This window comes from Vicugna pacos, chromosome 26 (assembly GCF_048564905.1).
Source record: "Vicugna pacos chromosome 26, VicPac4, whole genome shotgun sequence".
Classification (NCBI taxonomy): Eukaryota; Metazoa; Chordata; class Mammalia; order Artiodactyla; family Camelidae; genus Vicugna; species Vicugna pacos.
Genome location: NC_133012.1, coordinates 3,515,401 through 3,529,780, shown reverse-complemented (window position 1 = coordinate 3,529,780; position 14,380 = coordinate 3,515,401). Strand labels below are relative to the sequence as shown.

The 14,380-nt window shown below is 39.7% G+C and overlaps 1 protein-coding gene across 1 annotated transcript in view; it reads right to left on the bottom strand.

The window, feature by feature from the left end:
• KAT6A (lysine acetyltransferase 6A) overlaps positions 1-14,380 on the bottom strand; it is a 97,421-nt gene that overhangs the window by 34,337 nt on the left and 48,704 nt on the right. Inside the window, 6 exon segments of the mRNA XM_072950195.1 lie at positions 2,694-2,812; positions 5,072-5,388; positions 6,705-6,840; positions 9,076-9,157; positions 9,709-9,824; positions 13,617-13,725. Coding sequence (XP_072806296.1) covers positions 2,694-2,812; positions 5,072-5,388; positions 6,705-6,840; positions 9,076-9,157; positions 9,709-9,824; positions 13,617-13,725 — 879 coding nt within the window.

The following is a 14,380-nucleotide window of genomic DNA, read 5'->3' as shown; positions in this document are numbered from 1 at the left end:
GGGTTACGGATGTGGAGTCAGGCTACCTGGGTTCAAACGCTGATTCCAATACTGAATAACTATATAATTCTAGTTAACAATAATCCTTCAAAGGTTTCAGTTTCTTCATCTATAAAATGGATGTAAATACTGTAAAATGAAAGTAATAACAAGGTTTTATTAAATGCAAAAAATTGATACGTAATGCTGGATGTAGTACCTGGAACAAAGTAAAAGTATACCTGTGACTAATCACACGCTTCAATTATTTGTTTATGAATATCTCCTCACCTGGAGGGCAGAGATGCATTTTCTATTTATTTGTGTATTTCTATCACCTGCCACAAAGGCAGCTAGCAGAAACTCTGATTTATCTAACACTCACTACATGAATGACACACTGAGTGGTTTGCAAATATCAATCCATTTAATCCTTTCAACAAACCTATTAAGTAACTTGGCTGACCAGGTCACTCAGCAGAGACAGGATCTGAACCTGCATAGGCTATTTCTAATACCTAGGCTCTTAACTGCTATCTTAATAAATACTCAGTAAAATGTTGGTAAGTTGTCAAATGAATGAACTCAAAATACACCTTAATATGTGACTTACAATTAATAGGTAAATGCCTTAAGACACTAAAACAGGCCTCTACTTTCATCAATACCTATTTCATCAATACCTCTAATTTCATCAGTACCAAGGAGTAATCGCTCCAGCAACAAAAAAAAGCAGTCAGGGTGACACCTTAAAATCCCAGGATGCTAGAACTGACGTCCTGTCACTAGCTTTCAAAAGCCTCTAAAATCCAGCCCTACACTAATAGTTCAATATATTTCTTATCAATGCCCAACAACGTTCCACTCAAATTCAACTACCTCTCAAATTCAACTACAGGCAGCCCTTGCTTTGCACGGTGCCATGTTAACTGAAACGTATGCATATCAAAACTGAGATCCAATCTCAGCCACTGCAGAGTGGACAAACGCATGAAGCACAAGCACGATTCTGATATGCATGTGTTGCCACCAGCACCCACCAGGGCCACACAAAGCCAGGACTGCCCACCTGTAACACGTTCATAGGCAGCCACTGTGTTTTCCACACCATCTTCACAGTGTGACCCGCACACAGCAGGCCCTCAAACCTCTGCTGACCTAACGGACCCATATTCATTGCCCCTTGTACTAATACAGTATAGGCAGGATAGCGGACGAGACAGGGGTTTTTGTCTTTTTTTTTTTTTTTTTTGCTATAAAGAACATTAGGGATACAGCTGGTGAAATTTGAATAAAACCTCCATATTAGGTAACATACTTCACTGATGTTAAATTTGATGACTGTATTGTGGTCATCTGTAAGAATGTCCTTGTTTTTAGGATAAACACACAAATAAGTAGGAGGAAAAAGCATTAGCATTATGTCTGCAACTTACTCAGAAAAAAAAAAGTTCCTAAAAAGCGAAGAACTAACTACTCTCTCCTTTGAAATCTCACTGAATACCAAGTAAATTTCTAAGACAGTACCTGTAATACTTCATTTTACTTATTGTCAGGAAAAAGAATATGCCTTCAGAGCATAAGCAATTTGCCCAAAGCAGAAGTTAGTAAACGACAGACCAAGGCTTGAACCCAGATCCATCTGACTCACAGTCAATACTTGGTTAAATCACAAGGCAGTGAAATGCTGAGTAAACGCCGGTAGAATATTTATATTGTTGTTTTTATTTTTCAAAAATACTCATATAATAACCTACACAATCTATTCACCAATGGGTTATATAATAACCTACACAAACAATCTAATCACCAATGGTGTAGTTTCACCTACACCAGAGGAATCCCCAGAATCAGCTTATAAATTCTTACTTTTGATAAGAGAACTCACCTTAGTTACCCAGTCAGTTGGTGGAGAAGACGAAATATAAACATGATTTAGAAGCACCTTTATGACCTAGCCCCCGCACTTCTCCATGCTTTTATCTCTTACCATAATCTACGTCTAGGTCTTCATGTTTTCTCTCATTTTCAAACCTTTGCATTTCTGTTCCTTCTGATTACCCCATTCCTTGTCATCCTGATAAACTCCTACGCATTCTTGAAGAGCAGCTCGGTGTTTCCCCACAAGGAGCCCCCCTCTGACCTGCCCAGGCAGACGTACATGCCTGCCCCCACACTCCCCAATCCCACGTATGCTAGAACTAGCCTTCCACACTAATGAAATCGTGTATTTATAGTTCTCTCCGAGACTGCAGCCGGAGGAATCCTGTTATTCACTTTGACATCTCCAGCATTTGGCATATCAGTACATTCTTTTTATGCATCACAAAGGATTAAAACAGAAGCATTTAATAAAGATTTCTTCATTAATGAATATGTGTGTTTCATCAGTTGGGAGAGGCTTGATGTTTGTTTGCTGGTTGGTCAAATCCTCAACTCTTCTCCATACGTAAGACAGAAAATAAATAAACCAAGCTCATTTAATATTAGTAGTCAAAGCAATGTGTTCATCCGCAAAACCAAAGCAGTTATCCTGGGTTTGAAAGGAACACCTCAACCAGCAGAACTCTGTATACGCACAAAACACAGCTATTCGCAGATCAGAGGGCTAAGTAAACCGCTGTTACTGCTTTACCCAGAGAGTTCATTTTAATTAGCCCTTTGTTTCCTACCCATGAACAAACTGATTGTCCAACCTGAATATTTAACTTTACCTGCAGTGCTTGTTCTTGGATATCACGAAATAATTCCATATCTTTCTCAGTCATGACTTCCTGGTTCCCAAAGAGCCGTTCCTCACTTTCTTGTTTGCCATCCCAGCCATCCTGATTGTCTGCACATAAAGAAAGGGCTCACATGTTATTAATACTACCCTTAGTAGAGGCTTAATATTATTTATGCAACAGAGAAGAGAAACACACTGAACTGACTCCTAGAAAGATATTAGTCAATAAAGAGTATGTACATATTATATCTGCCTTATAATGAAAATCCTGAATTGACTTAAAGCTTCTTTAAAATTGTACATAAGTAAATTTATACTTCATTAAAAGAGATAATATTTCGGTATATACATACATGTAAAAGCAGAACAGGAAAAAGGTCTGACATGAGTTTAACATGTCAACATGCAAATATTTGCTTTTTCATTCTTTGGTAATTTGGAAGAAGTTTATGCTATAGCAAGACATAATTTCCATCATTCTGGAGCAAAACAGGGAAATTCTGCTCCTTTTAAAATTCTCAATGATTCTGCAATCTTCCTAAGGCCAGTACACTCTCATCTCAGCAAAAAGATAACCTTTGAAAGAGCTACCTTAGTACCACTAAGTACCACTCCCTCCCCCCACATTCTGGGTGCCCTTCTAAAGCACAAATTCCAAAACCTGAGGACCATAGACAACAATCCTCTGGGTGAGTGTGAGAAATTATAATAATCACCCACTAAAGGAGGCACCTTCCTCCACTGGGCAAAGAAATTAGTGAAAGGAGTACTGGGGAATTAAGTAGATCATGGTTCTGCATGTGAAGATGACACTGATAATGGCCTTGTTTCCTCTCTGTACAAGTGTGGCTGAAAAGACCAATTACTGACAGACAGCTCTTTTGCAATCGATTGCACATACAGTTAGTCATTTAGTGTAAGAAGAAAAAGGGCAAGGCCTCGCTCTTGACTCCTAAACTGGAAAATACATATACAACCTAAAGCTACTACATGCCTTTAGCGCCCCCTAGTGCATGGCATAGCGGGATGCAGGCACAGATCCAGCAGAGCGGTCGGCAGCACCGTCTCAGATGGTGTGGCGGTTCCTTAAACTCTACAATTCATCAAGAGGGCAGAGCCAAGTAAAGCAAAAGCTCACACCAATGCCTAAAGCTCAATGCTGGTTCTCCATATACGTTATTCATTTTCTCTAATAATTTCTATTTCTAAAACTTTCCAGTAGATTATTCTAATAATCCATCTCCCCTGAAATGTTTAATTAAAAAATACCTTTTATTGGGATCGGCTGTATGAGTCTTCCCTTCTAAGTCCAACCTAAACGGCCTGTGTATTTCCTGAGATAAACATACTCAGAGTGGAGCTTATCTACAGCTGATAAAGACGTGAAAAGTACTGAAACGCTTAAAGAGTAATTAGCTCACTGCCACTCTGGTGAAAAGCCAATCATACAGCGGGGGTGGGGGGTGACAAGGATGAGGATTTTCTCTCCTGCACTGGACCAATCAATTACAGAAGTAGGAATGAGGAAGCAGTGGATTCAGTCACCAATGGGACATTCAGGGGAAGGAAATCAAAGTTAAGACATTCTCTTGCAGCAAATGAGACATTGTATTCTGACCCTTGTGACCCAAGAGCCCATCTCGCTCTTCTGCTCTGCCCGGAGCCCTTTCTGCTTCCTTCACACAGTTAGGCTCCTAAACTCACCAGCAATGGGAGTAGCTGTGATTATCTGGATGGCCACTCAAAATTTTCTCCTGTAAGTCTTCTCCACACATGTGTTTTACTCTGAAAACCAGGGTACTTAGCCTGATACATAAGCAAATGGTCTGAAGCTGTGGTTCTGTCTTTCTTTCTCTTTTTAAGTGTAATCCCTGTAAAATTACAACTGTATTTGCCAAGATTTGAAGTAGAAACATTAATGACCTTATCACATTTGCATATAACTTGGCCTCTGACTTATGCTCAGATCAACAGCATCTTATCTACCCATACTCTTTCCAATTTCCTTCCAGGGATAAATGAGCATCATGATGTGCATCACATGATTCATTTTGTAATTTATGAAATGTAAATTCATCTCTGATTTACCAAACTTCTGTAAGCAGATTCTTTGTGGTTCTACCCAAAAAGCACCTACTTTTGTCTAAAAGCTCCTACTTGCCTATTTTTCCAACGTCATCGCTGGCTCTAAATTCCTGCCATCATTAACACCTGAGTGCCACCTAAATACATGTCTTTAACGGGTTCTTATATTCCATAACCAATTTTTAACACTCAAATATAAATCTATTCCAGATAACTAGCGCCATTCCAAATAATACACTCTGGGAACACTCCGTGTTTCGGAGGGGACAAACGTTTTTTTACCTGCGGGCCAATCCGAAGTGCTTGATTTCCTGCTGCCCTTCTTCCTGATTCTGTATTGCTCCGAGTAGTCCACCACTTCCCCTCGGGGCTTCCGCCCATCAGGGGAAGGGGTAAAGAATTTGGTAAGGCCATCAATGAGCCCTTTGGTTTTCTTGTTGAACTTCAAGGGCACACTGCCGTCTCTGCAGAAGTCCAAGCCATCTATCCGCTCTAGATATCCCTCTTCGGATGACGATGCTGACTGGCTGGACAGAGTGATTTTACGTTTCCGACCCCTTCCAGGGCCTGTTCGAACTTTGCTGAAGGGACTTTTTGAGCTAAAGAATCAAATAGGGAAAAGGGAAACTATTAAAAAGAAGTCTTTATAAGGTTTCTATTTCATATACAACACATGGTAAATAGCCTACAACTGTATTTTAAAAATCTATGTTGTTAAGAATAATGCATAAACTGTAAACATTGTATGACTGAGAAGTAATATTATTAGAAACATTTCCAGGAAGCCTGGAAAACAATCCTAGGCCAGGAGTCAGAAGGCATATCTGAGTCGTAATCCTGCCACTTACTAGCTGTACAGCTTGGACAAGTCCTAGTCTCCTTACACAACAGTGTCTTCATCTGCGAAACGGGAGCTGCACCAGAGAACAGCGAAGACCCTTCCAGGTATGAAGTCCTATGATCTCTGCACCAACTCAGAGTTATACTTTTACCCCTAAATGTAAGGATGGGCTACTCTCTCTAAGTCAGGAATCAAAAGATCATTTTATGGGAAAACTAAAGCTTGATTTAAGATTTAAAATATGAGCTACAATACTGGTTCTGTGTATTTCAAGCTGCTAATGTTCATTCATTTCAGTTAAATCACCTTCAAGAGAGTCTTAAGTGTAGAAGAGGTGGGGAAAATTTGTGAGAATAAAGAGAGGTTTATAGGTCTACAGAATTTTACATATTATCAAAGGTAAATTACTACAAAGATACTCCAAAAAAGAGAGACAGAATTAGCTGCTGAATCTTGCCCCACCTACTCCAGACATAGCCCAGTTTTTAGTCCACAAGAGATAATTATATTCTTCATTTCTGCTAATAGATGAAAAACTCACATTATTTTACATCAGGACATAGAAATGGGAATTAGCTATGACCTCAATAGAAGCTATTCAGTGATTTGTACACCTAACAGAAATAAACTATTGAGACTACATCAAAAGAGGAATCTGTGAAATGCTAGAGTAGCCATTTTTTTCTTGCTTGCTTTTTAGGTAGGAGAAGCAATATAAGGCAATGGTTAAGAGCCAGACTGCTGGTGTTTTAACTTCAGTTCAACACTTACTATGAACTATGCAAGTTAACTGCTCTAAGCTGTCGTCTCCTCCTTTGAGAAATGAGAGCAACAACAACAGGACCCAGTTCACGGGGCTGCTGGGAGAAGCGAGTGCTTAGCATGTGCAAAGCACATACAACAGTGAGTGCCTTGGCACTTTATTGAGGGCTTAGTAAGAGTCAGCCGTTATTCTTACGTACAAGTGCCAGCTGCAGTAACTGAATTTTCTTCCATAAAGCAAACAAACGGGTCCTGCACTACAGCGAAGACCCTATACTCTTCTCCCCTCACCTTGCCACAAGTACAACTTACACCGTGTTTTGTTTCTTTAACCTGTTTTTGGGGCGTCCTATTGGGTTAGCATAGCGCCGCTTTATCTGCGCCGCCTTCTTCTGTAGAAGTTTCCGTCCTTTTTTCCTAGGTCGACATATTTGACATATCCACATGCCTATAAAGAAAGAAAATTCCACATAAAAGCATGATGAACATAAATACACTGAAAGAGTTCAGATACTCTGAGCCAGGAGTTTTAACCTCCTTCAGGTCAAGAACTATCATTTGAAAATCTAATAAAAGCTCCTTAAAAAAATAAACACAGAAACATAAACACACCAAATTCTATAAATACCCCGAAGGCCACACATGGCTGAAGTCCACTGGCCCTCACCTTATGCCCAGCACCCACATCCTGGCTCTGATTATCCCTCTGCAAGAAAAGAAGCCAGGTTCCCACCAAAGAATGGCTGATCCCAGCACGGGGACTGGGAAGATACAAGGTAACCTGGAACACCCCGTCATGCCAGAAAATAAAGAAGGGCTCAAAAGATGATGAAGGCATGTCCAGGGACATCGGAGTCAACTTGAAGGAGCTTCCAATAGCCAAACCTGGGTCAAGCCAAGCAAAAAAGAATCATCCCAGCAATGGGTTATAACCCACAGAATAAAATAAATACTGCCAAGCCCGTAACGATATAAATGATTGATCAAATAAATAAATGGGAGAAAGGGATAACTCTGTCTTAGAGCAGAATTCCAATTAGTATATGTAGAAGAAATGACAGAAACAGAAAAATCACCATTATGCAAACAAACAGCACAGTTGAAACTGGTGCAAGCAAGAATTAATGACGGATGCTAAAGCTAGTGGGCAAAGCAGGAAGAGAGTAACTTTCAGGTGTCTGTCAAGTTTCTCCACTGTATCAAGTGACCCAAGTTAACATCACTAGTAATAAGAAGTACAGTATAATACACCCCTGCTGCAAGACTCTGAGAAGGGCACATCTTGTCAAACTTCACAGCCTCAGCCTAATCGTGATAAAGCAAGACACCAACCCAAACTGAAGGATTTTCTACAAAATACTTGACCAGTATTCTTCAAAAGTGTCAAGGTCAGGAGAGACAAAGTCTGAGGAATTAACACAGACTGGAAGAGAGTAAGGAAATATGATAATTAATCATAATGTGAGATCCTGGATTGGATTCTGGACCAGAAATTCAAATAAGGTCTGTAGATGAGTTAATCATATCATAGCAACGTTAGATTCCTGGTTTCAGTAAGTGTAAGATGTTAACATTAGGGGAACTTGAATAAAGAGCACGAGAACTCTTACTATTTTTACCACTCTTCTATAAGTCTGAAATTATTTCAAAACAAAATGTTCCCTGCTTTAAACTGCCATAAAACTTCTTTTATGTGCATTAAGTACAAATGAATGATATCGTAAGAAAATCTTTATTATCTTGAAGGATTCTCAGAAGGCCTTTTGCCCAGATTTCAAGTAAATGGGAGAGGTAGGAAAGAAGGGTATTTATTCTTCTAACACATTTGAATTTAAGACTATTCAATCAATAGAGTGGCACAGGGGACTCACGTAAAATTCTACAGTGGAGAAACGTGGCTACAACCATAGCTGAGTCCCCTTCCATCAACAGGGACATTTTCTTCTAACCGATATTGACATTATCTAGTTTCCCCGTAACTATTTTACTTAAGAAACCTATAAGTCACAAAATCAGAGTTCAAAATGGAATTTATGATAAGACAAAGCAGGGAAGACTCCCTCATTTTTTTTTTAAAGAAACTACAAGCATACGATAAGATGGAAGTCTACACAACAGGAAGTTATATCCAACTTAACAGCTTTCAAAGAACATGAGTCAAAAGACTAGAATAACATTATTAATCTGTACTCTTCTGATCTCAGCACTTATTTGTTTGCAAATTATTTTATAAAAAATTTTTAAAGATTTTTGAATAAACCAGAGATTCTAATAGCTTTAGGCCTCTCAAAAGTGATGAGCAGTGATAGAATCAGCATGACCTAATACAATTTCACTTCTCCCTTTTAAGAGACAGATATTTCAAAGTGTCACGTAAAGCAAGTATTTTGTAGTCTAGCTACAGGACTGGCAAATATTTACAAACGAACCCCTTCACCCTCCCTGGATGCTCAAATATTGAAGACTGAGGAAAATAATAATAAATCCACAGCACATAAGAATGTTAAGAAAGACTGTCTCCGCCTTTAAGGTGACAGCTCTCTTTCCACTTATACAACCCCAAATAGAAAGATAAAAAAACAAAACAAAACGAATCATCCTTTCATTTTAACAAAGTAGATTAAAAACAGCTTTTACTAACTGACCCCTTGATATCGCCAGCCTGACTGCAGAAAGCATGTACCTTTTGGCATCCGGGTGAGTGGCGGATCACAACATTCCATGTGAAAGCCTCGGTCACAGGAATCACAAAAGAGCATGTTATCCTAGAGGAGAGAAAGACAGTGCCGCGGAACCTTGTGAAACAAAAACACGCCAGGATCGTGGCTTCGTCAAACCACCTCGTAAAGGAGATGACTTCTCATGATAATAAAAGTTTCCTTAATTTGTATTAGATGGGTAAATGGACAGTGTGAGCTAGCAGAAAGTTATGTTCCATCCATCTTTACTAAAGAACTACAGTTTATCTAGCAGCCAGATAGAAGCTAACTTTAGTCTGTTTTAATAAAAAAGAAAAAAGGATGACTGTAGTTAATATACTAACTGATCACTCGTAAATGAATATTCCGTATCACTCAAATAAAGTTCACAAGTATTTCTTCAAAGTAGCTGGTCTCTCTGCAAACACATAATTAAGGTACTTTAGAAACTACCTAGACATAACCCAAGTGCCCGTGAGCAAGTATCCTAAACCTATGAAGTGTAACTCGAAGCTACACAACGTGGCTGAAAAATAACCAACCATACTTAGAGGACAGTGCCAGATGTACATGCCACTTCTAAACGCAACATTCACACCGAAGGCAAAGGCACTCACTGCATTTTTGCCTTGATCGCGACAGGAGCTGCACGTCTTACACTCGATGCACTGCCACCGTAAGGCCTTCACTCTAACCGTGAGTTCAGGGGAAAACTTTAAACAGGATGGATGACCTATTAAGGGAGGAAAATTCACAAGTGAAACAATCAAGAATCGTTCTGTAACTGTAGTGAAGGACTGATGCAGAAAACGGCAATTATTTAAATCAAAACATCACGGAAAACAAGATGCTCTCGGAAACTTGCCGTGCGTGTTCCATTATGACTTGGTCCAATTCAGTTTTACTAGTGCTAAACAGAATGTGGTACATCCCCAACTTGATTATTAAAAGCTCAGCAACTTCGAGCTTTTATTGAACCTGCACTAATTAAAGCACTAAGCTGTGTGCCCGTGCTCATTGGTACAGGAATACATAATAGGCCTAGGCCATTTCTATACACATTTCAAATACACAAAAACTGCTTACAACTGAAACATCCTAGGATATGGAGCTATATTTCTCAGGAAAAGGATTTTGCATTTTACCTTATACCCTTCTGTGCTCTCATTTTTCAAACAATAACGTGTTACTTTTATAACTAAAAATATATCTAAAAATCTCATCATTTCAAGTGAGCTGCGTGCTCATGATTTAAGGCACTCAAGCTAAAGCTAAAACGTAAGCAATACTGCTATTATGATCAGAATTAATAGTAACACAAAAAGATGTTTTCTCTCCCAGGAGTTAGTATCAGTTTGATTCTCAAAAATTCAGTGTAGCCAATTTGCCCTTAACTCTGAAAAAATCTGTCCCTTTCCTCTAAAGGTTGGTTATGTTCACTTGTCTTTGGTGAGAGAGAGGGTTGGCTAAATTATCTTCTCTCCTCTCTTTTCTATTCCTAAATAATTTTCCCTTTTAGGAGATGGTAAGAAGTTCACCACAGACACGTTACTGACATTAAAGGAAAAAGGAAGAGGAAGATGTAAAAATCTCATCCATCACCTCATCCTCTAAACAGCCACTTCCACGTCTACTACTTTTCCTTTTCACACTAGCTAAAAGCCCTTCAGTGGTTTTAATTATGGGGTATACACAATTCTGTTTTGCTTTTCTTCATTATTTTATTCAAGCAAACCTTATATTTACATTCCTTAAACTGATTATACCCCACTGAGTTGACATACCATGACCTACCTGACCACTGCCCTTCTGTAGACATTTACTGCTCGTAGAGTTACTAGAACACTACAGTAAGTTATTTCATGCTTAAAGATTCTTTCCTTTTAATTCCTTAGAACAAATGCTTGAAATTGCAGTTGGTAAATGAAATGAAATAAACATTTTTATAGCTTGAGAGGCAGGCATGCCTTGCTAAAACATGCTCCAAACCCTATGGTATAATATCCAGTGCCACCAGCAAAGCATAAATACTGCACTGCAATTCAGTCAGTTCTAGCTTTGGGCTCTCTCATCTTTCAAGCTTTATAAAAGCTATAAAGTGACACTTCACTGATTCTGTGATATGCATTCCTGTTGTTACCTGGGTAAAACACCATTTTATGTGCTCAACTATCAACTTTTTCTCATACAAACTGTCTGTTCATAGACTCTGCCCTTTGGACTTTATGCTGAGAAGTGTAAACATGCTCTTTTTACTTTATAGCTTTCGGCCCTTTGCCACATTTAATGCAATTGTTTTCCTCAAACAATTCTTGCTTTTTAAAATTTGGGGCTTTTTAGTTCTCAATCTGGAAAATATCAAACTTCATACACTTGGCTACAAACATACTTTCCTCCCTGGTTCTGGTGAGAGCCAAGCTCTAAGCAGTCCTCCAGTGGTTCCTGCCTCCTGGCAAGAACACCACGTCACACTCTTGTGTGACCCTCCCACACTGAACAAGGCTGATCTATGTGGCCAGCAGGATACTGCTGAAATGCCAGTGACTCCTCAGGTGAGTATAAAAGATACTGCAGATTCCACCCCGCTCCTTCTCTTGGACACTTGCTTGGGGGAATCCAGCTGTCCCATGGGGACACTCACGCAGCCCTACAAAAAGGTACGCAGGGCAAAGAGTCGAGGCTTCCTGTCAACAGGTGAGTCATCATGGAAGCCTTCAGACATGACAAGAACAGGACCTGAAATCCTGACTGCAGCCTCGTGAAAGACCCTCGGTCAAAACCACCCCGGTAAGCCACTCTTAAATTTCTGACCCACAGAAACAACAAGAAATTTAAAATGTCTGCTGCTGCTTTTAGCTGCTAAGTTTTGTAGTCATTAACTTCTACAGCAACAGATAACCAACAGTTATTTATTCTACGAGTTCTTTATAGTTTTTTTTTCTTTTTTGGTGGTGGTGGTTGCAGGGGGGGAATCAGGCTTATTTATACATTTTGTTTATGGAGGGACTGGGGATGGAACCCAGGACCTTGTGCATGCTAAGCACGTGCTCTACCATGGAGCTACCCCCTCCTCTATTCTTTAAAAGTTCCCTCTACAGTAACAGTTTTCAAAGTATGCTCTTTCCTCTTACAGAAACTCGGACCACCTCAAACACAACGCATCCCAGAAGCGGAGGGCTGTAACACAACTGTTCTCCTGCCCCCGTTTCATTCCAACTACCTAGAGCAGATCCATTTTCACCTGTTTTATATATTTGGGTTCTCGTAAGATTTCTTAAGGGTTCCATTACTAAAATAGTTTGGAAATCACTACATTGTATGACTTGCCACTTTATTTTTGTCTAATCTTCTACGATTTCATTGTTTTATTTACATGTGAAATCCATTCAGAACTCATTATGGTTTGTGGTATTATGCTGGATATGGTCACTTAGCATTCAAGATCCCCTCCCACCTCCTAATGCCTTCTATACATAAGAACGGAAAAGCTAAGAACTGTACTTCCTAGACTCCCCTGCAGTTAGGCTCCAGATATGAATTCTATCAACTGGATATATCTGAGTGATTACTGTAAGGCAGAAGGAAGCCAAGACCATTTGCTTCCTGGTGCTGACTGTTTTCTAATGATAAAGGTATGAAAAGGCCAGGATCTATTTGTCACCTTCACAGCTTTCCAGAGGCAGTTGTGATGATGGCCAGACGCAGCACTTCAGTGCCCAGCCCAGAACTCCATGGTTCTACAGCACCTCCCGCTTCCAGCTCCTGTCCCAGGAATCGGTCCTCAGAGCCCTGCCCACAGCTTGCCTCTTCAGCCCTTCCAACAATCTCACCAAAACCTGATTCTAGTATTACTCCTTTTCTCTCTAAGTATATAGTATGTTTTCTGCTTTCTGGACTAAATCCTGATTGGTACTGGTGTAAAACACTGAACACTATGCCAATGAGCAAAGATACTGCAAAGCCTTTTAAGTTCTTAAAATGTAGTCCAAGAATATCTCTGGAATTGACAAATTAGAAGGCTCTTTGTAAAATCTTTTTTAGAGCCCAGAATTTCACACAGCTCACGAAATTGCAGTGTCAACACTCCACTTCCCAATGTGACAAATGTAAGTTTCTATCAAGGAAAACAAATCTGTTATCATCCTGGTTCTATTCATGAAGCCTGGAGGCATAAATCAGGAAAGATAAGTAGTGATTATTAAAGAAACCAGCAATAACTTCGCACTGATTGCTGTGATTTGCACAGATGTTTGAGAGTGAAATATAAAGACCAACAGAAAAAAATAGGTCTACGGAAAGCTTTTCATTAAAAGAAAAACACAAAAAACGAAGGCCTGATTTAAGGTAACTGAATAAAACATTTCAGCCACACACTTAAACCCCTCCCTCGTCTACAGGCTCATCTCGGTCACCCAAAACAGAGGCAAATTAAAATCTTACTTTCTCAAGGATCAAGGGCACGAACTCAGACAAGCATACTCCTTCCTGACAGCAGCGGTCGGAAGGGACACAGAGGGTCACATACCACTGTTGCCACAGTCCGCACAGGAGATGAGTTCCTCCGGCTTCTTTTCTCGGTTTTGTTCTTTTGTACCAAGACAGAAACTACAGATGGGGATTGGTTCAGCAACCGGCTATAAAGAAAAACACAATTCACTCAGGTACTGGTACTTTTGCTTTTTCAGTATTAATATAAAGACATTAAAATTACAGTCTTAAATTCCTTCGAGAGTTACATGTAACTTTAAGACAACTGTATCACTGCCCTAAATTTCCAACTAAGTAGGTGAGTTTTTATGAAGCCTGCTCTGGTTGGGACCTTAGAAATGGTCCTTGTTGTGACAACTTTGGTTCCCAAAAAATCACACCCCAATTATGTTGGTCACTTAGAAACTGAATGACCCAGTATGGATTAAACAAAGCAAATCCACCACGTAAGACTGAAAAACTCAACTGAATCAAGTACAAGAAATCACAGCATCAACCCTTCAAAGGTGTGTGACATAGGAGAGAAGTGGTAAGATGTATAATATATAATAAGCACAATGAAGGGCCAGAGGCATGGGGTGCTATATAAGACAAATGGTAAGAGCTCTGTACAGATGCGAACGATAAATTCCAATTGTGGTTTGGAGGAGAAGGGTTAACGAAGAAGACAATCTGTATCACGTGCCAGTACTTAACACATACGGGTTATGGGATCTTAAGAAGCTTGTCCAAGGACAACAGATAGTTCTGTTAAGAGCAGGTATAAACATAGGTCTCCGTGTTCCTCTACAGCACTGCGCC